The sequence below is a fragment of the Cetorhinus maximus genome, chromosome 10 (assembly GCF_964194155.1).
Source record: "Cetorhinus maximus chromosome 10, sCetMax3.hap1.1, whole genome shotgun sequence".
Taxonomy (NCBI): domain Eukaryota; kingdom Metazoa; phylum Chordata; class Chondrichthyes; order Lamniformes; family Cetorhinidae; genus Cetorhinus; species Cetorhinus maximus.
In genome coordinates, this window is record NC_135888.1 from 55556160 (window position 1) to 55583714 (window position 27555).

At 44.9% G+C, this 27555-nt stretch overlaps 1 protein-coding gene across 1 annotated transcript; it reads right to left on the reverse strand.

Moving 5' to 3' along the window:
- Positions 1–969: 969 nt before the first annotated feature.
- Positions 970–25920, reverse strand: LOC144685701 (E3 ubiquitin/ISG15 ligase TRIM25-like). The gene is made up of 7 exons (XM_078550499.1): positions 25272–25920; positions 12918–13013; positions 10564–10794; positions 10038–10060; positions 8472–8605; positions 6681–6815; positions 970–2490 (listed from the first exon to the last, which is right to left on the reverse strand). The coding sequence occupies exons 1-7, from the start codon at positions 25857–25859 to the stop codon at positions 1970–1972; spliced, it is 1728 nt and encodes a 575-aa protein (XP_078406625.1). The 5' UTR covers positions 25860–25920; the 3' UTR covers positions 970–1969.
- Positions 25921–27555: the final 1635 nt, after the last annotated feature.

Sequence of the window (27555 nt, forward strand, 5' to 3'; positions counted from 1 at the left end):
CAGGACATCACTGCAGGAGTTCCTCAGGGTAGCGTCCTAGGCCCAACCATCTTCAGCTGCTTCATCAATGACCTTCCTTCCATCATAAAGTCAGAAGTGGGGATGTTCGCTGATGATTGCACAATGTTCAGCAACATTCATGACTCTTCAGATGCTGAAGCAGTCCATGTCCAAATGCAGCAAGACCTGGACAATATTCAGGCTTGGGCTGACAAGTGGCAAGTAACATTCGCACCACACAAGTGCCAGGCAATGATCATCTCCAACAAGAGAGAATCTAGACATCGCCCCTTGACATTCAATGGCATCACCATCACTGAATCCCCCACTATCAACATCCTGGGGGTTACCATTGACCAAAAACGGAACTGGACCAGCCATATAAATACTGTGGCTACAAGAGCAGATCAGAGGTAGGAATCTTGCAGCAAGTAACTCACCTCCTGACTCCCCAAAGCTTGTCCACCATTTACAAGGCACAAGTCAGGAGTGTGATGGAATAATCTCCATTTGCCTGGATGAGTGCAGCTCCAACAACACTCAAGAAGCTCAACACCATCCAGCACAAGGCAGCCCACTTGATTGGCGCCCCTTCCACAAACGTTAACTCCCTCCATCACCAACAGTGGCAGCACTGCGAAACTCACCAAGGCTCCTTAGGCAGCTCATTCCAAACTCACGACTGCTACAATCTAGAGGGACAAGGGCAGCAGATACATGAGAACACCACCACCTGGAAGTTCCCCTCCAAGCCACTCACCATCCTGACTTGGAACTATATCGCCATTCCTTCACTGTCGCTGGGTCAAATGCTGGAACTCTCTCCCCAACAGCACTCTGGATGTACCTACATCACAGGGACTGCAGTGGTTCAAGAAGGCAGCTCACCACCACTTTCTCAAGGGCAATTAGGGATTGGTAATAAATGCTGGCCTGGCCAGTGACGCCCACATCACATAAAAAAGAGAATTTTTAAAAAAGGGTTTAAAGGCATTTATTGCCTTTCATAAGAATTAAATATAAAATTAAAAATATTACCAATTATCACATATACATTAATAATCACAAATATAATGACAAATCAATGATAACTTTTATGAATAATGAGAAATACAATATCAGTTTATCAATAATTACATACATACAAGATAATTATTACTAATAATTACCCATATGTTTGAGACACTGACAGTACAAGCCTGGAGAATTCACTGGGTCACAGGTTTTGAGCTCGAGGGGATCAGCTGGCCAAGCCTTGTTGAATTCTATTCTGTCTGTAGTGTCTATTCTACCAGTATCTTTTTATACCTTTCTTTCACTCTCACTACATGAGGATCCATGTTTTTCAAAGTATTATGTCATCCAATTACCCACAATAACTGCAGTTTAAATGAGAGTAACCCCACATATTAAAGCCCCATGTTGGGACTTGATGGCCATGGAAGATGCATTCATAACGTGGCCAGATAGGTTGCTTATCAGTCTGTAAATCCTTCCAATAGGCCTGATAGCAGGCGGTAAGAGCTGGAAAGTTTCCTGATCAGCCATACTGCAGAAGGCAACGGCAAACCACTGCAGTAATTTGCCAAGCATAATCATGGACCAATACAATGGAAATCCATGATCGCCAACACATGGTACCCGAAGGAGGAGGAACTCCGCACAACTTGACTAACTTTGCATATCTATGGCAGGTGCCTTTTCAAGGCTACAGCTAACGGAGGCAGTTTTATGGCCTCTCAGTGAAAACACTGTCTCACTGGAATCCCTTTTACTAACTGAACATTGCTGACTGAAACTCAATTAAAACCTAAAGTTAATATGAAGAATTCAACCATGATTAATGCAAGAATGCATCAGAGACCCCAAACCGACCCAGAAGTATAACATCAGAGAACCAATCCAATCCAGAAGTGATGTTTCTGAGGCCCATGCACCCAAGACAGGAAGTGATGTCAGAGTATCAATATTAGGATGAATTTAACAATTTTAGGGATTTGTTCCTACAATGAAATGCTGGAAACACAGGTTCAGTGAAAGTGGTTTGAAATGTGTGTAAGTGTCTCAGTGAGTCAGTGACCTGGTGAAATGACACAGTCCCAGCCTCGTAGTTCAACTGGACTCGGATTCTGGGGTTACGGATCAGTGGGAGGGGGGAAAACCGGCAATTGTGCCCAACGCTGAGAGAATCAACATAAAAATCCAAACACCAGGACTTACTGTTGTTCCCAAATTCAGACTTCTCCCCCTCCCTCTCCACACTCTGACACACAAGCCCTATTCCCCAGTTATTTCCATCAGTATCCACATCCCAGGAATGGGATCCTGAGGAGAAGCTCTGGGAGCAGAGGACTTGAGGATATTTTTTAAACCTCTCTGGATGAGGTGGCTGGGGTTGTTCATGTTCAGTCCATCTTACTGATCTCAGATCATCAGACAGAATCAAGTTGCAGTTTGCTGTCTTTGGATCCAGGCTCAATGGTGTTTTCCCTAGAGAGGAGAGAAGAGATTGGTCAGACAGGGTTATTCCACTCAGATCAATGATTGACAGCTACAGGTAGGAGTGTCAGTATTTCCCAGACACTGTCAGCCCATATTACCTGTTAGACAGTATTCTTCCCATGTTAAATAAATGGCCTTCAATCAAACTCCCTGTTAAATAGCAGTGTGTGGTTTCCAGTGCTGTAGACTCAGTGCAAACACTGCAGTGAGCCACACAGTGTCAGTTTAATCACACAAACACTGGAACTGTAAATACGTTCTCCCAGACACAATAGAGGGGATTCACCGACACACAATACAGCCCACAGACACAGTTACTGAGTTCACTGCCTGCGCTCTCTCCCTCCTGTTACTATCCCATTCTGAGTACAGGAATGTGCCCTGGACTGACTCTCTGTCCCATTCTGAATATTGGAGCGTGCCCTGGGCATTCTCCCGCCTGTTAGTATCCCTTTCTGCTCACAGCCTGATTAAAGCCTCCATCAGTTTACAAATAGCATTGAGGATTTAATTGTAAATTGGGCTGAATCTGATGTCCATTCAATGTATTCATGTAGATGATGGAATAGAAAGCCACGGGCAGAATTTTACACGTCACGGGCTGGCGCACGCCTGACCCGAATGGATATGAAATAGTGCGAGATGACGCACAGGTGTTAGAGCTGCGCCCGCCATCAATTAAAAGGCTACTTAAGGCCATTAAAAAGGCAATTGTTTGTGATTTCACATTGCCCGTGCGATTTTACGCTCATCGCATGTGCAAAATGAGCAGGCAGGCAGCCCACTTTTACAAAACCTCATCCAAGGGCTGGATAAAAAAGGTCAGTAGCATTGCCACTGAGTAGTGAGGAGTTTAGGAGACAGTTTGCTGCTGGTTGCATATTTGAACTTGACAGCTTCATCTTTCCTGAGCTTAATTCTTAACATTTCCAGGCTTCATTTCAGGACTCATTAGTGTCTCTAAGGTCCCTGGAGAATTTTGACCCTGTGAGCCCCTTCAGGTATCAGACAGCCTTCTGTTACCCTGGTAATGGGTATTGTGCTATCCACTGGTGGCACCTCCTCTAAGGAGGAAGAGAGGGGCAGAAGGGAGAGGGGGCCAGGTGTCCCTATGCAGCTTCCAGAGGAGTGACCTGTGGGAGGAGAGGCGCAGGCACAAGGGGCACAGTACCAACAGGTAATCCAAGGTGTAAGGGCAGAGAGAGAAGACACCACTATCCTGCTGCCAGGGTTTACAGGCAGCGATGCAGCTACCTCAATATGTCTGAGGTGCAGTGCTGAAGGAGGCTCCGCATCTCCAGGAAGACAGTGACCTCCAGTTGTCAAATGATTGGGCCTAAGATCACCTCCAACTGTGTGGGTGGACACCCCATGTCAGCAGCTCTGAAGGTCACAATGGCCCTCAACTTCTATTCCTCCGGCTTTTTCCAGGAATCAGTGGGGGATCTTTGTGGAGTGTCCCAATCAGCTGTCTACAATTGCATCAATCTGGTGACTGATGCTGTGTTCAGGCAGGTAATGACATTCATTCATTTCCCTACGGATGAGGCCAGGCAGGCTGAGCGAGCCAGGGGGTTTTCAGCGATTGCTGGGTTCCCCCACATCCAAGGTGCAATCGACTGCACGCATGTGGCCATCAAGGCACAAGTTGGTCAGCCAGGTGCCTTCATCAACAGGAAGGGATTCCACTCCTTGAATGTCCAGAGAGTGTGTGACCACAGGACGCAGATTCTACAAGTCTGTGCAAGGTACCCTGGCAGCTGCCATGATGCTTATGTTCCTCAGACACTCCCAGGTGCCAAGGCTATTGAGTGCTCCAGCCCAACTGGATGGATGGCTGCTGGGTGACAATGGCTATCCATTGAAAAGGTGGCTTATGACAACTCTCTGCCACCCAAGAACAGAGGCAGAGCAGCGTTATAATAAGAGTCATGCCTCCACAAGGGCGGTGATAGAGGGGACCATAAGTCTTCTGAAAATATGCTTCCAATGCCTGGACCGTCCAGGGGGAGCACTACAATACCTCCTAGGGCAGGTGTCACTGATAGTGATTGTATGATGCACTCTCCACAATCTGGCACTGGCAAGGGGGGACCCACTGGAGGAAGAGGATCTTGAGGCAGTTCCACAGGCCACAGAGGATGAATTCAGTGATGAGTCAAAAGAGGAGCCTGGTGAGGAGAATGCTGAGGGCATGGAGGCAGACCTCTGTATCCTTCAGGGAGGCAGGGACACCAGGGATCCCTTGATCCAACGCTCCTTCAGCTAGGCTGCCAAAGATCTGCTTCCATCTCATGCCAGGGCTGCCACCTCCATCCAGGATGTCTGAAATGACCCTTTCCTTTGAACACAAAGTCCACTCAGTGCCTGTGCAATGAAGTTTAGAGCCACTCACATCCAGCATTTGATACTGGCATGCCCTGCACCAAAAAAGTGAAGCATACTCAGGCCATTAAGACAAAAGCAAAATTTATATCATTTTGACACTCACAATAAATGAACAGAACTATATCTGGTGTTAATGGCCACACCAGTAAACATATTAACAAAACATGGCAAAATAGAAGATCACCCGTGAAAAGTCCCTCTTATGCTCATGGTGCCATAAACTGACTCGTTCAAAAATAGAACGAGTGCTGCGTTTCATTGCACAACACCCCCCACTCCACGGGGGGGACAGCCAGCCCATAACACATCTCCACACTGATCCATGCCAACATGGTACTCACCCTTGCCAAACGTAGCAAGTCGTTGGACCTTTTGCGGCACTGCACCCATGTGCACCTCACAACGTTGTGGCTGCTAACCTCGGCTGCCACCTCCTCCCAAGCATTTCTGGTCTGATGCGGCAGCCTCCTCCTGCCAACACTGGGTACGAGGGTGTCCCGCCTGACATGGACATCCTCCACGAGGACAATGAGGCATTCATCCAAGAAACAGGGGGCCGAGTGCCCACCCAACCTGCCCTCTCACCTGATGTTTCCTGCCGCTAGTGAGGCCATTGTTCCAGTCTCCGGACCCACTAAAGATTCTCCCCTGGCAGCCTTCAGGGAGCTGCCTTTGCTGGTTTTAAAGCGCTCGCTGGGTCGCCATTGGACCCGGTGCCTGACAGTCCCCCGCTCCCGCCCAGCCCTTCCCAACCATTCAGAAGACGCAAGACATGCTGGGCGGGCCTTAATTGGCCAGCCAGTGTGAAATTGCAGTCAAGGCCGATCACAGTCGGGAGCCTATTTCTAATCTGCTCCCAGGCCCACCGATTGCGCGCACCCGACAAGGGAAAAATTCAGGCCCACATATCTAAATTTGCTGACGACACAAAAAGAGGCAGTACTGTAAGCAGTGTAGATGGAAGCATAAGATTGCAAAGAGAAGTTGATAGATAAAGTGAATGGACAAAACAATGCCAAATGGATCTCAATATAAGCAAATATGAGGTTATCCACTTTAGACCTAATAAGGATAGACCAGGGCCCTTAATGGTGAAAAGCCAGAAAAAGTGGAGATTCACACTGGCTTGGGGTCCATGCATACAGGTCATTAAAATGTCATGAACAGGTACATAGAATAAAGGGGAAAGATAGTTGAATGCTGGTTTTTATATCTGAAGAACTAGAATACAAGGGGGATAAGTCATGCTTCGGGTATACCAAGCCCTGGGTTAGGCCACACCTGGAGTTACTGTAAGCAGTTCAGTGAAATTAGGAAACTTCATCACACAAACTGGCTTCTGCATACAGCAAATGATGCTAGATTAATTGTTAATTTAAAGGGGGTTTCTCCCGACATCATCCCACGTCATTTTCCCGTCGGCGAGCGGGCCCCACCCCTAAATCGCCAATGGGAAAATTCAGGCCATGGAGTGAGGTAACAGATCGGCCAAAATCTCACTGAATGGTGGAACAGATCTGAGGGGTTAAATGGTCTCCTTCTGTTCCTGTATCCCTTCTGTACATTAAACTGTTGTTCACTGTGAATTCACCAGCACTCACTCAGGCCCTGGGTCTCAGAATCAAACCAATAGAGAGCCATGAGGAGGGAACAGGTATAGAAACTCTAACTTTGAATTAGCGACTGAAGAAATTTCACAAAAAGGGTTAGATAGAAACAGAAACAATAATAGAAAAACATGAGAGTTAAATATAAATTAGTGTGGTCGCTGCTTTAGATTATAAAAACACCTTTGGATATTCCCACTCTCCTGCTGATCCTAGTCGACATGTGAAGGACATTCCCTGGGACAGAGGCTGTCCCAGAGGAGCTGTGTGGGGAATGAGTGATGTCCAATGGGCCCCTGTATTCGGTGAAAGCTGGCACTGTACTGAAAGCATACGGTGATTGGGAATTGCGACACGGTGAGGTCCAGCCCCCTTTATATTACTCAATGATGGCTTATAATGGGGGAGAGATGGTGCTGTACTGGTAATGTCACTGGACTAGTAATCCAGAGGCCCAGGCTAATGCTCTGGGGACATGGGTTCAAATCTCACCATGGCAGCTGGTGGAATTTGAATTCAATTAATAAATCTGGAATTGAAAGCTAGTAATGATAACCATGAAATTAATCATCAATTGTTGTAGTAACCCATCTGGTTCACTAATATCCTTCAGGGAAGGAAATCTGCCATCCTTACCTGGTCTGGCCTCCATGTGGCTCCAGACTCAAAGCAACGGGTTTGACTCTTAACTGCCCTCTGAAATGATCTAGATTCCTGGTTAGCCATATGATGGAAAGAAATTAGAGCCTCTACCATCACTAATCATAGCTCCAGACTATAACATGCATGTAAAAGTGTATGTTCCTGCAGGGAAGTGGGAGCTCAGGCTCCTTGGGGGGCCACTTGCCCCAGTTGGCTGGTGTGGATCAGATTGATGCCAACAGCATAGGGTGTGATCAACCATTTTGACTGGGGTGGATTCGGGACCTACCGCCTTGCCCTGCTCGTGATGGAGATCACGGTGCTGTGGGTCAGATCTGGCTTCAGGCAAAGAGCTCAAGACATGTTCCTGCATCACAACATTGACTACATTTCAAAAATAGAACTTCATTGCACTTTAAGATGTCCTGAGGTTGTGAATGGTGCTTTAGAAATGCAAGTCTTCCTTTATTTTACTTTACTCTTTAAACATATTGACAGCCCTGTTGAGGAACAGTGTCCCTTTAAAAGACACTCTGATTGACAGTGTGTAACCCCACCTCTACCTGACCCATGTTGGGTGAAGCTCTGGCCCATTACAGTGGGGAATGTTTAAAGCAGGTGTCACTGGGGACTGAGGATTAATCTCAGGCTTCTGATTCACACACATGGATCTCTCCCTCTCCTATGCCCTGTCATTGGCATATGTTGGAAGGATTGACAAGTTGATACTCAACCTGTTTGGCTGCATTATGAACACACCTTCCTTGGCCATCAAGACCTCGAGTGGAACTTGAACCCAGAGTTTCTGACTCAGAGACGGGCACACTGCCCACTGTACCAGAAGATCTCCAGGAATATATAAGGATGGAATATATTTATTTTTTAATTCTTTGGGATATGGGCATCGCTGGCAAGGGTAGCATTTCCCATCCCTAATTGCCCTTGAACTGAGTGGCTTGCTAGTCTATTTCAGAGGGCAGTTAAGAGTCAAACACATTGCTGTGAGTCTGGAGCCACATGTAGGCCAGACCAGGTAAGGACGGCAGATTTCCTTCCCTGAAGGATATTAGTAAACCAGATGGGTTATTACAACAATCAATGATTAATTTCATGGTTGTCATTACTAGCTTTCAATTCCAGATTTATTAATTGAATTCAAATTCCACCAGCTGCCATGGTGAGATTTGAACCCATGTCCCCAGAGCATTAGCCTGGGCCTCTAGATTACTAGTCCAGTGACATTAAAGTTCAGGGCTATTCCCAGCTATCTGAACACAACTAACCCGATCTGCTCTCAGTCCCTTATATTGGAGAAAAGCTGCATGTTCTTACTGATGATTCCCAATATGTCTGAGTGGTACTTTTCACATCCGTTCAGACTCTTCTGGATAAGTTGAGATATATTGGACAGGTTCAGGGTGAGCGCTGGAACATCTGGGTCTGTGAGTCTCTGAGTCTCAGTCATTCTGTAATGAAAGAGGAGAGAATGTTTTTATCAGTGGGAACATTTCAGATCAGAAACCAAAGGGGAACGAGTGATCAGTACAACAACCTGCATCCCTTCTAATGCTCAGACTGACACCCTGCTGTAACCCATCCTGAAAATGGCAGAATCCTGGGATTTACAGTTTTCCTGCATTCGCACTGATCTCCACACGTACTGTGAGATCCTGGTTTGCTGCCACTTCAGCTCAGTTTGTGATTGTCAAATCCGTCTGTGTTCAGTCCAGTTTCTCTGTAGTAGAGCCTCATCTTTCCATCATCAATAATGATTATTATCCTCCAGGTCTCCAGTCTGTGCTCCAGTCTGCAGGAACACACTCACTACAATCATGTGAAGTGAGGAGAAGGAATAGCCTCCCAGGGACCTGCGATCAGTGAGATTCCCTCACGGATGTCTCCATTTTAACCCCCTGATGGGAGGAAGAGGATTGTGGGTTAAAACATCGGGATCAAGACAGCCGACCCCATTGCCATCCATTTAAATTTTCACAAACACAAATCAGGCAACTGACGAGGCTCCTGCGAAAGGCTGTCAGGGTGATAATTAACATTCAACAGTTGCGGCCTGATAATATCATTGGGGCAGTGACTGAAATGTGATTGTAGTTCAGTGGGGAGGACTGCACTGTTGTCTGCCCAGGAGCAGATTAGAGGCTGGAGGAGCTGACTGGCCAAGGTCAGTGCTAAAGATCTGCTCCTTTTAGCACACATTGTGGGCCAGGAAGAGCAGGAGGCCCCTTGGCCTCAGAAGGAAGCCTTTGCACTCTTCAGCCCCAATTATTTAAACTTTGCTCCACAGCTCCGACCCTCACTGGGGTCTCAGGGGGCCTGCTGTGTCCTTCTGCTGCTTGTTTGGCTCCCATCTGCCAGCCAGGCCGTTATTTATCAGCTGTTTGTCAGAAGGCTGTAGAAGGTTATTTAAATGGGGCATGCTGTTAAGGTCAACAGGGTCTCCACATCCTCAGCCTTGCCGGATATTCCCACAACCTCAGACAGTGGCCTGGGAGAGGATTGGAGTCAGTGATTAGGGAATGGCAGGGACTGAAAACAATGGCTTTGATCTTCTCAACATTTAATTGGAGGAAATTTCAGCTCATCCAATAAAGGACGTCGGACAGGCAGCGAAACAAATCAGAGGCAGTGGAAGGATGGAGAGTGGTGATGGTGAAGTAGACTTGGGTGCCATCAGTATACATGCAGAAACTCCCATTTCTGATTGGCTGTCTGAGCTAATAACACCTCAAACCTCAGTTCAACATCGCTAAATATTCCCACCATTTGAAAGCATCTTATCTGGGAAGGTTTCCAAGCTGTGATTCTACTTTCACTCTTCTCCCAGATACCGGGGAATGTTCTCAATTAGCAGCGGGTACTTTATGACTGAGAGGAACTTACCTGGAAAGGAGCTGCTTCGAGTTCTGTGAATAAAGACAGGAGATCAAATCAGTCAATGAACAAACCAACTCCCAATGGAATCAAACAGTGAATTTGTGACTGAGAGGAAAGAGTTCAGTCTGTAACAGTAGGTGGGCCATTCACAGGAATGGGGAATAATCCCACATTTCACTGCAATCCACCCTGGGGCAGCATTAACACTCTGAGGGCAGGGCTGAGGGGCCAGCGCCAAAACTCCAAGGGTAGGGCTGAGGGGCCAGCACCAAAACTCCAAAGGCAGGGCTGAGGGGTCAGCACCAAAACTCCAAAGGCAGGGCTGAGGGGCCAGCACCAAAACTCCAAAGGCAGGGCTGAGGGATCAGCACCAAAACTCCAAGGGTAGGGCTGAGGGGCCAGCACCAAAACTCCAAGGGCAGGGCTGAGGGGTCAGTGCCAATGCTGGGCTCCACCAACAATCTTCAAACAATTCAGCCTCATAGAAACGCCCCATTCCCCAGACATGATCCTGTTTATATTGAAGATGTACCTGAATAAAAGAGAGAGGGTCCTTCAGTACCAGGCTCTGGGTTTCTCCATCTATTAATGTAATCTGTTCCATCCTCTTGTTTAACGCTTCAGAATACCTTCTAATCTGTGAGAGAGCTCGGAGCCCCTCCTCATCAATCAGTTTCAATGTGGATTTTTCATCTTCTCCCAGCTTTCTCCTCCATTCAGAAAAGCTCTTCGATAACTTTCCTTTCAGCTCATTGACTCGTGTCTGAAACCCAAACCAACCCTCATTACAAATGGTCCTTCCACACAGCTGTTACCCTGAGCACATGGCACTTCAGGAACAGGACAGTTTGTTTAGAGCACTACTCCATCAGAAGTGTTACAGCCACATGAGGAGGGGTAAAAATCAGTACCCTGTTACACCACCCCAACTCTGAACATAACAGGGTTTTTTTGTGAATTAAGCTAGGATGTGTTTTGCCAATACTAATGGAATCCCACTATTTAAGCCTTCAAATTATAAAGAATTAGCCAGACAGGTGTTTGAGTTTAAATAAAGAACAAGATAAGTTATTGACCCTACTTCCCGAATTTAAAAATAACTAGGTAAATCGCAACCACAGATCATACATCACTCACTTTCCCTGGGCCCTCACACACACTAGTACAGATGGTAGGATAAGAGAATATGCTTAACAATGATTTATAGTTTGTGAAGAAGATAAACAATCAAAAGAATATACATTTTACTGTCCTTTGGCTGGTCTCAATGAAGTGATTCCACATTGTGGCCGTTTTGTTGATTTGTCTTCCTGGGTCTAGTTATACGGAGTAGATTTCCACTTTTTATTCCCAAAAAATCTTCGGTTGCAGTAGATTTCTCTTCTCAGGATGGTTACATTGTAAACCAGGTGCAATACTTTTAAGAGAGAGAGAAACAGCTTCCTTGCAGTTTTTCAGTACAGCATTCTGATCTCTCTTTGTGATCTCTCTGGCTTGGTAAAAGTCCTGCTGGCTGTATATTCCAGAGGAATTTGATTTCCATGTCTGCTATGGTAGTTGTTTTGTGGAGCAGCTTATTGCATTCTGATGTATGAGCTCAGAAACTTTTGAAGAATTTCAAGATAATGTGAAAGCCAACAGGAGATGGAGTCTTTCACACTCCTCAGGGGGGTTGGGTGTCTGTTCCCTTTTCATTCCATTTGGGAGGGATGCTAGTTGTGTACTGGCTGAATAGCAGTCATCCATAGTCTTAATAAGGTTACAGTTTTTTTTTAATCCAGCCAGAGAAAGGAGAATTTGAAATGTACTTATCTTTAAAAGAAAGCACATCCTTATAACACCCATTAAAGATGGACAAGCAGTGGAGGGTGTCTATTGGGTGAGAAAACAAATTTTAACCAGTGCTGTCTTGAGTTTAAAAGAAAGACCACTGTAGTTAGACTGGGTATGGCACTGCCAGCTGGTCCATCCACACCTGAAGTGATGGTTCCAGTTTTTGTACCCACACCTGGTGAAGGAGATTGAGATTCTGGAGAGGATGGTACCAGAATGACACAGAGTCTGATTGATTTTATTTAGAGGATCAGCACCAAGAGTTTGGGTGATTAGAGAAAGGCAGACTGAGAGGGACATGATGGAGGTTTTTAAAATGACGGAGGGATTATTGGACTCACTTGTTGGGTGAGGTACTTGAGATGGATCAGGAGGGTAGGGCTAGAGGATCTTTGTATAAAATCCATAGACACAGAATTAGGTTAGACACCAGAGTCCCTGATCTCTGGAACAGACTTCCTGAACATTGGTGGGTATGGAGTCACTGCCACCCTTTAAAAGGGAGCTGGAGAGGAATTTCTCCCAGTTTGTCCTGAATTGGTAGCAAGGATTTATTCTCTCTTCTGTTTGTCTCTCCCAGGTGAGTACCCCATGGTTCAGGATGGATCAGTGGTGTGTATGATTGAACCCTGTCTGCACGGGGCAGGCTCACTGGGGCTAATGGGATTTTCTTCCTCTTCCTTTCTATGTTTATGTGATACAGGCTTCAGGACAAGTCTTCAACTGAAGAAGAGTCATACGGACTCAAAACGTTAACTCTGTTTTTCTCTCCACAGATGCTGTTAGACCTGCTGAGTTTTTCCAGCATTTTCTGTTTTAGTCTCGGGCTGAGTCTGTTTCAGTAAATCCAGTATCTAAATGATGGAATAATATTCCCTGGGAGGTGCAGGCAGATTTAAGCACCTCCCCCTCAAATCAAACACACGGGAAGTCAGTGTAATTAGTGACTCAACCCCAACAGAACCAGCCTGATTTGGAAGGCCTGTTTCTGATGTGCTCATTGACTCAGTGAGGAGAGAAACTCTTTGAAAATCCAGTTCCACTTTTCCCTACCTTTATTTCAGCTTCTGATTTCTCCAAGTCTCGCTGTCTGTTGGAACAATTCTGCTGGACTCCCTGAAGTTTCTCGATTTCTCCCTCCAATTTTACCTATGAAGCCATTTAGAAAGATTTTAAAATAACAACCTGCTTTATAAAGCATTTTAAATATAGTAAAACATCCCAAGCCCCTTCACAGAAGAGTAGTCAGTCAAAAATTCATACTGTGTAAAGGAGGAGACACCAGGACAGGTGAGAAAATAACTTGGTTAAAGAGAACGGTTTTAAGGAGCTTCTTAAAAGGCGAGAGGGAGAGCTGGAGAGCCAAAGAGGTTTGGGGAGGGAATACTAGAGCTGAAAGCCAAGACTGCTAAAGGCCTGGATACCATTGGTGGGGCAAAGGAAGCTGGGAATGTACAAGAGGCCAGAATTGGAGGAATGTACAGTTCTCAGATTGGAGGGAGTTATAGAGGTAGAGAGGACCGCAGCCATAGAGGGACAAGGATGAGAATTTTAAAATCGAGGTGTTGACAGTCCAGGAGCCAAAGTAGTTCAGCGAGAACAGGGGGAAATGGCAAACAGGATTTTGTGCAACTTAGAGTACATGCAGCAGGGTTTTTGATGACCTTATGTTTAGGGACGGTGCAAGGAAAGGAGGGTTATCAGGAAAGTATTGGAATAGTCAAGTCTGGAGGTATCAAAAGCAGGAATGAGGATTTAATTAGTTAATGGGCTGAGGAATGAGTGGAGACAGGCGATATTACAGAGATGGAAGTCAGTGGTCTTGTGATGGAAAGGATAAAGGGTCAAAAGTTCAGCTCCAGGTTAAATAGAGCACCGAGACTAATTGGTTCAGGCAGAAAGGGGCCAGGAAGGGGGTTGGAAACAATGGACTGAATTTAATGTTGGCGACTGGTGTCTCACCCGCCACCTGGAGACCCAGCAGGAGTTCCGCATTGCTTACATTGGGGAAGGCCCTCCGGAACAGACTAGCATCAGTCTTTCCTTGGATTTAGGGCCCCAGAGGCAGGAATCCCACCCCCTCCCATAGAGCTGCGAACGAATCAGAGGCTGGCAGCACTCCACTGATGCCAACACTGCCAGGAGTGGTGGCAGCTGACGGTAAAGCCTCCATCAGAGGCCAAGGATCACCAAGGGACACAGGCCAGGGGGAGTGAGGGTGGAATGGGGGTCGTTGGTTTAGGCAGGCATATGGTTCAAAGAAGTGGACTTTTCTGATGATTGCACAATGTTCAGCAACATTCACAATTCCTCTGATGCTGAAGCAGTCCATGTCCAAATGCAGCAAGACCTGGACAGTATCCAGGTTTGGGCTGACAAGTGGCAAGTAACATTTGTGCCATACAAGTGCCAGGCCATATAAATACTGTGGCTATAAGAGCAGGTCAGAGGCTAGGAATCATGTGACGAATAACTCACCTCCTGACTCCCTAAAGCCTGCCCACCATTAACAACGCACAAGTCAGGAATGTGATGGAATACTCTCCACTTACCCGGATAAGTGCAGCTCCAACAACACTCAAGAAGCTTAATACCATCCAGGACAAAGCAGCCCACTTAATTGGCATCTCATCCACAAACATTCACTCCCTCCACCACCGACGAACAGTGGCATGAGTGTGTACAATCTACACCATGCACTGCAGAAAGTCACCAAGGCTCCTTAGACAGCACATTCCAAACACACAATCTCTACTGCTATCTAGAAGAACAAGAAAAGCAGATAGATGGGAACATTACAACCTGGAAGTTCCCCTCCAAGCCATTCATCACCCTGACTTGGAAATATATCGCCGTTCCTTCACTGGCGCTGGATCAAAATCCTGGAACTCCCTCCCTAACAGCACTGTGGGAGCACTACACCACATGGACTGCAGCGGTTCAAGAAGGCAACTCACCACCAATTTCTCAACAGCAATTAGGGATGGGCAATAAATGCTGGCCTAGCCAGCGACACCTACATCCTGTAAATTAATTTTTTTTAAAAAGAGTGCTCATCGACCTGCCCCATTCCCGATGCCGGGTCCCTTGAAAAGGCACTGAGTGTCTTTGAATGAGGGCCCTCCCCACACCAAAAAGCCACAGGCAACCCTGAAAGGGATTGCTTTGCAAGCTCCCTACGTGGCAACTCTCCCCACCCGCCGTTGGTTGAATATCAACGGCAGCAGCAAAGGGCCCTTAGGTGGGCATTAATTAACCAGTTAAGGGCCTCAATTAGGATCCGAGCGCAAAGTTTGTCCACAAGTCTTTCTGCCCCATATTAATCAAGTGGCAAGATGGTGGGGCCCCCATCCTGCACCCTCTAGTCTAATTAAGTGCCCCCTGGCCTCAAAACTTGCAGCCGGGGGTGCATTAAATTCTGCCCAGCGGATGAGCATTCCTGATAGAGAAGCGACAATGATTTAAACATCAACACAAAAGCAAAATACTACAAAAAATGTGAAACAAAAAAAAAGCTGCTGGAAATGCCTGTGTCAAAGGCTGCAGATGAGTCAAGAAGTAGAGGCAGTGGTGTAGTGGTCATGTCACTGGGCTAGTAATCTAGGAGCCCAGGCTAATGCTTTGATGACATGGGTCAAATCCCAGCACAGAAGTTGGTGGAATTTAAACTAAATTAATTAATCTGGAATTGAAAGCTAGTCTCAGTAACGGTGACCATGAAACCATTGTCGTAAAAACCCATTTGGTCCACTAATGCCCTCAATAGAAGGAAATCTGCCATCTTACCTGGTCTGGCCTACATTTGACCCCAGAACCATAGCAATTACACTGACTCTAAAATGCCCTAGCAAGTCCTTCCCTTGTATCAAAACACCATGAAGTCTTAAAGCAATGAAAGCAGATGGGCCACCTGGCGTCAACCTAGACACCGGAAACAACAACAGCATGCCCAGACCTGTCGACGCTGCAAAGTCCCCCTTACTAACATCTGGGGGCTTGTGTCAAAATTAGAAGAGCTGTCTCACAGACCAGTCAACCAACAGCCTGACATCATCCTCATGGAATCATACCTTACAGACAATGTCCCCGACACCACCATCACCATCCCTGGGTATGTCCTGTCCCATTGGGAGGACAAACCCATCACAGTATATAGCCAGGAGGAAATTGCCCTGGGAATCCTCAACATTGACTTCAGACCCCATAAAGTCAAATATGGCCAAGGAAACCTCCTGCTGATTACCAACTACCAATTCTGCAAGGCTCCCCCACCCCACCCCTACCTTTCAGCTGATGAATCAGTGATCCTCCATGTTGAACACCAATTGGAAGAAGCACTGAGGGTGGCAAGGGCACAGAATGTACTCTGGGTGGGGGACTTCAATGTCCATCACCAAGAGTGGCTCAGCAACACTAATATCGACTGAGGGGCCGAGCACTAAAGGACACATCTGCGAGACTGGGTGTGCGCCAGGTGCTGAGGGAATGAACAAGAGAGAAAAATATACTTGACCTTGTCCTTACCAATCTACCTGTCGCAGATGCATCTGTCCATGACAGTATTGCAAGGAGTGACCACTGTGCAGTCCTTGTGGAGACGAAATCCCATCTTCACATAGAGGATACCCTCCATCATGTTGTATGCCACAAACACCAGGCTAAATGGGATAGATTCAAACAGATCTAGCAACTCCAAACTGGGCATCCTTGAGGTGCTTTGGGCCATCAACAGTAGATGAATTGTATTCAACCAATATCTGTAACCTAATGGCCCAGCATATTCCGCACTCTACCATTACCATTGAGCCCTGGTTCAAGGAAGAGTGCAGGATGGGATGCCAGCAGCACTAGGCATACCTAAAAATGAGACATAAACTTAGTGAAGCTACAACACAGGGCTACTCGCATGCCAACAGCAGAAGCAACATATGATAAAGCTAAACAGTCCCTCAACCAACTTAAATCAGATCTGAGTTCTGCAGTCCTGCCATATTCAGTTGTGAATGTTGGTGAACAATTAAACAACTAACAGGAGGAGGATGCTCCACAAATATCCCTAGCCTCAATGATGGAGAAGTCCAACATATCAGTGCTAAAGGCTGAAGCATTTGCAGCCATCTTCAGCCAGAAGTGCTGAGTGGATGAGCCATCTTGGTTTCCTCCAGAGGTTCCCAGCATCACAAATGCCAGTCTTCAGCCAATTCGATTCATTTCACGTGATATCAAGAAACGGCTGAAGGCACTGGATACTGCAAAGGCTAAGGGCCCTGATAACATTCTGGTGATAGCACTGAAGACTTGTGCTCCAGAGCTAGCCGTATCCCTAGCCAAGCTATTCCAGTAGAGCTGCAACACTGGTACCCACCCGACAAAGTGAAAAATTGCCCAGGTATGTCCTGTCCATAAAAAGCAGGACAAATCCAACTTGACCAACTATTGCCCCATCAGTCTACTCTCAATCGTCAGCAAAGTGATGGAAGGAATTGACATCAGTGCTATCCAGCAGCACTTACTCAACAATAACTTGCTCACTCATGTCAGTTTGGGTTTCGCCAGAGCCACTCAGCACCTGATGCTCATTACAGCCTTGCTTCAAACAGGTAAGCTAAAAGTGGCTGCTTTGACATCATGGCAGCATTTAACCGAGTGTGGCAGCAAGGAGCCCGAGCAAAACTGAAGTTAATGGCAATCAGGGGAAAAACTCTCCACTGGTTGGAGTCATACCTAATACAAAGGAAGATGGTTGTGGTTGTTGGAGGTCAATCATCTCAGTCCCAGGAGGTCGCTGTAGGAGTTCCTCAGAGTAATGTCCTAGGCACAAGCATCTTCAGCTGCTTCATCAATGACCTTCCCTCAATCATAAGGTCAGAAGTGGGGATGTTTGCTAACGATTGCACAATGTTCAGCACTATTCAACACTGATGCAGTCTGTGTCTATATGCAGCAAGACCTGGACAACATTCAGGCTTGGGCTGACAAGTGGCAAGTAGCATTCACAACACACAGAGATCATCTCCAACAAAGGAGAAACAAAGCATCTCCCTTGACTTTCAATATCGTTACCATCACTGAACCTCCCACTATCAACTCCCTGAGGGAGGTTACCTTTGACCAGAAACTGAACTGGACCCTCCATACAAATACTGTGGCTACAAGAACAGGTCAGAGGCTGGGAATTCTGCAGACAGTAACTCACCTCCTGACTCCTCAAAGCCTGTCCACCATCTGCAAAGCACAAGTCAGGAGTGTGATGGAATACTCTCCATTTTCCTGGATGAGTGCATTTCCAACAACACTCAAGAAGCTCAACACCATTCAGGACAAAGCAGGTTGTTTGATTGGCACTCCTTACACCACCTTAAAACAAACACTCCCTCCCCAGTGACTCACAGTGGCAGCAGTGTGTGCCATCTACAAGATGGACTGCAGCAACCAAGGCTCCTTCGGGAGCACCTTCCGAACCCGCGACCTCTACTACCTAGAAGGGCAAGGGCAGCAGATGCATGGGAACGCCACCACCTGCAAGTTCCCCTCCAAGCCACCACGATCCTGACTTGGAATTATGTCACTGTTCCTTCACTATCACTGGGTTAAACTCCTCAACTCCCTCCCAATCAGCACTGTGAGTGTACCTACACCACATGGACTGCAGCAGTTCAAGAAGGTGACTCATCATCACCTTCTCAAGGGCAAATAGGGATGGGCAATAAATGCTGGCCTAGCCAATAATGCCCACACCCCATGAATGAATACATTTTAAAAAAAGCATGAGGGGGGATAACACACCAAGGTCACAGTCACATAGGATGTTACTGTGACTGTTTAATTTTTTTTATTTATTCTTTCACGCGATGTGGGCATCATTGGCTAGGCCAGCATTTATTGCCCATCCCTATTTGCCTTTGAGAAAGTGGTGAAAAGGGATGAAACCTGTGAAAGGATTCCTGAATCCAGACTTTGGTTCATGACTCCTCTGAGGGGCCATGAACCATGCATACTCACCAAAGGGGCCCGACTCCACAAAAATTGCTGGGTGGCGGGACTTGGACTGCCTAGCCCCGCAATGGAGGCAGTAAGGGCAGGATTTTTGCATGCAGGAGGACTATCTCCACCTTTACCCCGCAACAGAAAAAATAGCTGGAAACAGGAATGGGGGTGGAGATCCCAGAATCAGGTTCTGTCCGGCATTTAAAGGTTTCCTGAGCTGAAAACCCAGGTTTAATTTCAGGCGGGTGTCAGGGAGAGGGATGGAGATTAGAATGGTAACTGAAAACAATGGTTTCAGTCTTTCCAATATTTGGTTGTAAATTTCTGCTCATCCGGACTGAATGTCAGATAAGCAGTGTGATAATTTAGCAACAGTGGGGGAGTCGATATAGGTGGCAGTGAGGTAGAGCTGGGTGTCAGAGGAAATTTTGCTTTTGGATCGCTGAGGGGCAGCATGTATATGAGAAATAGGAGAGGAGCAAGGTTAGATACTTCTGGGACAGCAGAGGTAATGCTGCAGGAGCAGAAAGAGAAGCCATTTCAAGTGATACTCTGGCTATGATTAGATAGTTAAGAATGGAACCAGGTGAGAGCAGTCGCACCCAGCTGGACAACAGTGGAGAGCCAACCATTGACATGTTCAAAGGCTGCAGACGAGTAGAGAAAGACAAGGAAGGATAGTTTACCTTTGTCAGAGCCACATAGGATGTCTTTAAAATGTAACACAAGTGTATAAAAACTGGAATTTGTAATGACCATTTGATTTGTAAAGGCCTAAGATATTAAACTCAGGATGGTAACATATTTAAATACCCAACCAACCATCATCTAGTATGGTTGTAAGTCCTGCCTTTTCAGTGTGTGTTTAATTACTAAAAAAGTTAAAGACAATTTATGTTATGGCACAGCAGATGGAAAATGCCAAGCTGCTCAAATCCCAGAGGGGGAAACCTGAAACAGCTGCCAAAATGGTTTTTGCAATTTGTATACTATGAGGAACAGTTCTGAAATCAGGAAATGATGTCTCTCACTACTTGTGATGATTTTATAATAAACATTTATTAAAAGAATAAAAAAAACAAATAAAACACAATTACACTTAAATACATAAATGGCTTCATACAGTAAACAGTACTTTAAAACACAGATCTTAACTTAACTACCCTCAGAGCTAACCTTCCCTTTTCTGTTCAGCAAAGGTCCTTACAGATTTTAAAATCGACAGAAGTCCAGTAATTTTTAACCACACAGTGCTTATTCCTTGGGGTGTCCTCTGAGGCTGACAGCAACTGGTTCTTTCAGTCTGGCCTTGTTCACGCTGTCTTCCAGGTGTTCTGACCAGCTACCCTGCTGCCTTCTGGGAAATCTAAGCAGCTACTCCCTCGCATTGGCTTCAGTATTTCCTTAAATGCATTCCTTCACTTTGATCTCGCTAATATCTCAACCAGTCTCTTCAGAAATGCTTTATACCCAGAATTGATTAAATCATTCTTTACTTTAGTTCCTGGACTATAAAAACAAACTTACCCTATCTTTACCTTATTTCTTTATACCTTTTGACAACCTGCAAATACACCCTTTGAACTAAAACAGCTCAATTCAAAACTATTCCTGTTATTGCTTTATGTAAAACACTGATTGAAGTTCCTCTTGGTACATTAACATATCAAAACCACTTCTTACTGCGGCTTTAGACCCTTGCAGTCACTCTAGCTCTTAATCCAATTACCATATCTACACCCCAACAGCCTGACTTCCAATACATAAGAAAATATGCCAGGGTTATTATCAGAAGAAAAATATTACAATTTCTCATTTTCCTGACAGTATCAAACTTAAAGAAAAAGCAAATAATTATCAAAGAGGGGTGGCAGGTCAGAAGATTGGAGAGAATATAAAGAACAGCAAAGAATGACAAAAAGATTAATAAGGAGGGAAAAATTAGAGAATGAGAGAAAGCTAGTTAGTAATATAAAGACGGATGGTAAGAGTTTCTATATTTAAGTAAGAAAAGAATTAACAAAGTGAGCACTAATCCTATAGAGTGCGCGTCTGGGAACTGATAATGGCAAGTAGGGAGATGGCGGATGAATTAAACAGGTATTTTGCTTCGGTCTTTGCTATAGAGGACACAAGTGACATCCCAGAAATTGCTGCAAATCAGGAAATGGAAGGGAGGGAGGAACTCGGGAAAATTACAATCACCAGGGAAGTGGTATTGAGCAACTTGTTGGGGCTGCGGGCTGACAAATCCCCAGGTCCAGATGGACTTCACCCTAAGGTCTTGAAAGAAGTGGCTAGCGAGATAGCTGATGCGTTGGTTTTAATTTTCCAAAATTCCTAAGTTTCGGAGAATGTTTCATTAGATTGGAAAATAGCAAATATAACTCCTTTGTTCAAAAAGGGAGGGAGACAGAAAGCAGGAAACTATAGGCCAGTTAGCCTAACATCTGTCATAAGTAAAATGTTAGAAGATATTATTAAAGATGTTATCCAGGGCACTTAGAAAAATCCAAGGCAATCAGGCAGAGTCACATGGTTTTGTAAAAGGGGAATCATGTTTAACCAATTTATTGGAGCTCTTTGAAGGAGTCACATGTGCTATGGATAAAGGGGAACAAGTGGATGTACTGTACTTACATTTCCAGAAGGCATTTGATAAAGAGCCACATCAAAGGGCATTGCAGAAAATAAAAGCTCATGGTGTAGGGGGTAACATACTGGCATGGATAGAATATTGGTTAGCTAATAGGAAGCAGAGAATTGGCAAAAAATGGGTCTTTTTCTGGTTGGCAGAATGTGATGAGTGGTGTAGTACAGGGATTAGTGCTGGGGCCTCAACTTTTTACAATTCATATAAATGACTTTGATGAAGGGACTGAAGGAATGGTTGCTAAATTTGCTGATGACACAAAGAAAGGTAGGAAAATAAATTGTGAGGAGGACATAAGGAGGCTACAAAGTGACATAGATAGGTTAAGTAAGTAGGCAAAGATCTGGCAAATGGAGTATACTGTGGGCAAATGCGAAATTGTTGGAAGAATAATAAAGAAGCTTATTATCTAAATGGTGAGAGATTGCAGAGCTCTGATATTCAGAGGGATCTGGGTGTCCTAGTGCAAGAATCACAAAAGGATGCAGGTACAGCAGGTAATTAGGGAAGCTAATAGAATGTTATCATTTATTGTGAGGGGAATTGATGACAAAAGTAAGGAGGTTATGCTTCAGTTGTACAAAGCATCAGTGAGACCACAGCTGGAGTATTGTGTACAGTACTGGTCTCCTTATTTAAAGAAAGATGTAAATGCGTTAGAAGCAGTTCAGAGAAGGTTTACTAGACTAATACCAGGACTGGGTAGGTTGTCTTATGAGGAAAGGCTGGACAGGTTAGGCTTATATCCACTGGAATTTAGAAGAGTAAGAGGCGACTTAATTGACACCGTTAAGATCCTGAGGGGTCTTAACAGGGTGGATGTGGAGAGGATGTTTCGTGTTGTGGGAGAATCTAGAACTAGGGGTCACTGTTTAAAAATAAGGGGTCATTCATTTAAGACAGAGATGAGGGGAAATGTTTTCTCTCCCAGGGTTAAGAGTCTTTGGAACCCTCTTCCTCAAAAGGTGGTGGAATCAGATTCTTTGAAAATCTTTAAGGTAGAGGTAGATACATTCTTGATTAACAATGAGTGAAAGGTTATCAGGAGGAGACGCGAATGTGCGTTTGAGGTTACATTCAGATCAGCCATGACTTTATTGAATGGTGGAGCAGGCTCGAGGGGCCAAATGGCCTACTCCTGCTCCCAATTCGTATGTTTGTATGTACTACTATATGTTAATAATTGTGATACCTGATACTCAGTGTTTAAGAACTTTATTGATTTGAGGGGTAAATTTTAAATAAACCTCCTAACAATTGGCAGCTCTGAACATGGCATTGTGTCAATGTATCAGGAAATAGAGAAATAAGGGTCATAGCCTGAATTTTCTGATAGGTTAGTGCTTCGAATCTACTGACTTGCAGTACAAGTGTGTTACATTTAATCAATATAAAGACGCGGCTGAATTCAAATCAAACCTCGATAAGAGTTGAGAGAAATCTAATCTAAAACAACAACGATCAGAATTTACATTAGACACAGCAACATTAAAAAAATTTCAATGTTACAGTCTACTATAAGAAGGAATCTAAGATCAGAAAGGGTCAGATAGTTCAATGATTCTATATAACCTGTCAATTCTCCATAAAAATGTTACAACAGTGAACAGCACTGGATAATAAATGAAACAGAAAGAACTGAATTTAAAACAATTGACTGGATTCACATCACCCTATTCCCCCTTTACCTTATATCATTACACCCTCTCCTATAGCCCCATCTACTGGATCCACATCACCCCAATCCCACTTTACTCTGGATCTTTACACCCGCCCATATACCCAAATTGATTGGATTTTCATCACCCTGCTCCACTTTTAGTCTTTATCATTACACCCTCCCCTATAACCACATCTATTGGTTCCCCTTTATCCCATTCCCCCTTTACCACATATCATTACGGCATCCCATCTACCCACATCTGGGTTCCCCTTTATTCCATTCCTCCTTTACGCTATATCATTAAACCCTCCTATATACAAATGGCGAAGTTGGAGGAGGGTTTTCAGCAGCAGTGAGAAAAATTAAAAGCAAATATCAGAAATTGACAGACTGAAATGAGAGCAAAAAACAGGGTTTCTTTTGTTTTCAGTGAACTGTTACTTTAAAAATATCTGTAATTGTTCACTTTTCAGAGCTAAAGGCTGCAACTGACCCCACTCCCTGTTACAGTCTGCAGTATTAACCCCTTTTGTAAGCCTCGGTTTAGTTAACATTCAGAATGTTATTAAAGTTTCAATCTTTGTATTTCTGCAAAAGTTAATTTGTTCTGTTATTTTCAGTAATTTATAATGAGATATGTGGAGAGCAAGAGAAAGATGATGCATTCCACTGGTTATCTGCAGTCCTATATACATATACAGAGATGTGTTGTTTTGAGTGATTGAGTTAGTCTGTTTCTGGGTCTGAATTCAATAAGAGTAACTGAGACTAACTCTCAGTTACTGAGGTAACAGATCGAGAATCTGATCAAATTCTTAAATTCTGAGCCACTCAGCTGTAACAGATCAAATTCTTAAATTCTGAGCCACTCAGCTGTAACAAACCACTACAAAGACACAAAAAAGGAATGAAACCGGGCGGACCATCCAGCATCGACCTAGGCACCTTAAACAACAATGGCAATCACAGCCCTGTCAACCCTGCAAAGTCCTCCTTACTAACATCTGGGGTGTTCTTATTTTAACTATTTGTATTTCTGCTCTTTCTACACTATTCATTGTTCTGTAGCTGTTTCACCCTCTTAGTTTTCTAAGCATCTTCTCTCACCTGTCTGCATCTCGGAGTCATCTCTTGACCTCCCACTACGATGTCTCTCCTGCTATCCCCAATAGTCTCTGTCCTCCATTCTGCCATTTCTATCTCTTGCTCCCATCATCTCTTCCCTGTGCTCCAATTCCTCTCCCCAGTCTTCCACCAAGCTCTGATGTTTGACTGGGACCGTTCCCGGTGTTCCCAGCTCCTGCCTTGTACCACAGGATTTCCCACTTGGCAGTGCTCAGCCTCTCAATCTGGTCGGCTGCAGGGTAAAAGATTTCTAATGAGGTCCTGACATTAAATCTGACTAGAACTTCACATTCCCGGCATTTCCAGATTTCCTGGCTGCTACAGCTCCCACACTCCCTTGTCTAAATCTCAGGGTCTCAGGCTCTGGGTCCAAAGTAGAAATATTCCCTTCTGTGGCTCTCAGTAAAGAGACTCTCTTTGATGAACCACACACACACCAGCTTGTTTTCACACACACCGTGTGCTGCATTTTCACACGGACTCAGCTCCTCCATTTCCAGGAATCAGCCGAGGGGAAAGGGAGACAGACTCGGACACACCAGCATTTCTCTTGTTATGAGGAACAGTTTTTCCACCAAGTCTCAGTCTCCCCCTCAGGGAGTGCCCTCAATGGTGATGACCTTCTCCCTGCTGCTCAGAGAGCAGAACCCCCAGTGTTACATAGGTTACAACAGTGAATTACTGAGCTCTGCAGTGCCCACCCCAACAGGGGCTGAGTGCAGTTAAGGGGCAGTCACCCTGGGTCACTCTCACACCCACCCCCCACCCTGGAGTGCCCACCCTGTTCTCTCAGACAGGCTGTAACAGAAAGGGGAAGGAGCAAATATAACAAAGAACAAACTTCCATAAACCAAGACTCAGAGCAACAAGAAAATAGTGAGCTAAATCAGCACCGTCTCCAATCAGTTCCAATTAATGTTGGTCATTAACAGGAAAACTCTCCCTCACTATATTTAACATCAGGAATTGTGTCACTCACCTTAATTGCAGCTTGTGCCTCATCCAGGCTTAGCAGTGTGTGGGATTTATGTTTCCCTATTATTGCACAGGAAACACACACACACTCTTCATCATTTTTACAATAGAACTTTTGGACTTCCTTGTGGTCAGGACACTGCCTGCCTGTAAGGTCAGACACAGGTTCAATGAGAGTATGTCCACTGAAAGCCTTGTTCTGTAAATGTGGTTTTAAATGAAGGGAGCAAAGAGATATTTCACATTTCAGACAAGTCTTCACAGCTGGGTTTGGATTACTATCACAGTAATCACACACGACATAACCAGCAGGAGGCTGTGAGTGGTTATATTTTTCCACTATATTACACAGAGTGAAGTTTCTCTCCAGACTGGGCCTGGGGTTGAATTTACGGCGACACTGAGGACACTCAAACCTTCCTGGGCCTGCTGTCTGGGCCCAAACTCTTTCAATACATTTCAAACAGAAACTGTGCTGACAGGGCAGAATTACAGGATCCTGGTACACCTGCAGACACACAGCACAGGTTAATTCATCCTCCAAAGCTGCAGGATCCATTGTTACAGCACCTGAAGGGATTTCATACAGCATCGGAAACACTGTGAAACCAGAGCAGGAAGTAAAATCTTTATAAACACTTGATGCAGGGAATGAGAATGTTAGTTTCGTTTTCATGATTCACTCTGGCTGAAGGTTAACCCTTTACAGGCCTGGAGTAGCAGTTCAGAACCAGTTTCAGAAAAACAAGATTGCATTTTATAACATGGAGTCAGAATACAGCAAGCTGGGCTTAGGAAACACAAGCTGAAAACTAATCAGCTTAGACCAGACCCAAAATAATTTAACAATTGTATTAAAACCTATATGAAGATGAAAAATAACCTGGAAGGAGGAAGGAGTTTTCTGGGAAGAATAGAAACAAATGCAGAAAAAGTTAACAGTCATCAGAGGGGCAAAGAGAGATGTAAAAAATAAAGCAGCAGAGGCTCCAAGTCTCAGTAAACTCAACATGAAACATGTATAAACAACAAGTAGCTGCAGCAACAAAGACAAATTAATGATGGAGTACAAACCCAAAACAGGAGAGGAAATAATGATACAACTGTACATTGTTCTGGTCAGACTCACCCTGAGTGCTGTGCCCAGTTTTGTCATAGTAAAAAAGGAACAGGAGGAGGTTATTGAGCCTGTCGAGCCTGTTCCAGAATTCAGATAATAGCTGATCTGTATATTAACTCCATCTGCTCATCTTTGTTCCCTAAACATGAAAATCTTTAAAACTGAGTTTGATAAGTTTTGGTTGTGCAAAATTTGCAATTTTACCCCAGTGTCAGCATCTTTTTGGGGGAGAGAGTTCCAGATTTCCAGCTTTGCAGCTGGTCATCAACACAGTAAATGGCCCAGGACTCATTTGAAGGTTATAGCCCCTTGTTCTGGACTCTCCACCAGTGATAATATATTCTCTCCTTCAACTAAATCAAGTTCTTTAATCATCTTAAACATGTTTATTCAATCACACTTTAGTTTTCTGTGTTTAAAGGAACACAAACCTGGTCTCCATCATCTACCCTCATAATTTGGCTCTTTAAGCCCCAGTTTAATTCTGACGAATCTGCACTGATCAAGGCCAATATAACCTTCCTAAGGTGCAAGACTCACTGTGTTTCTCCAGATGGGATCTAACCAGAGCTCTGGAGAGCAGTAACAAAACGTCCACCCCTTTGGATTCCAGCGCCTGAGATAAAGGCCAACATTACATTTGACTTTTAAATCATTTTCTGTACCTGTCCACTCGCTTTCAGTGAATTCTACACATGGACCCCTAAATCTCTCTGCTCCTCCACAGTTCTAAACTTCTCACCATTTAGAAAATACACTGATCAATCGTTCTTGGATTCAAAGTGGATGACATCACACTTTCTCACATTGAACTCCACTTACAACATTGTATGTCAACAATTGGATCTTACTGGGAGAGGGGCAGAGGGGAAGGTAGGGAAGCAGGAGCCTTGGTGGGGCACGGGGTGGGGGTCAGATGTGGTGTGGAAGAATGCAGGAGCCCAGGAAGAGGTGGGAGCCAAAATAGGCCACGTTGTCCATCCATCCCCCATTGGATCTGGATCACATCTTCTCCCTATTAGACCTGGATTATGTTCTCTCCATGTTAGGTCTGCATCACTTTCTCCCCCCTTTGGATCTTGCATGACTGAGGGGGAAATATGGGCGTGGAGACTGAGGAAGGCTCGTCCCCCCGTCCTCAAATAGTGCTGAGAACCTATACATCCAC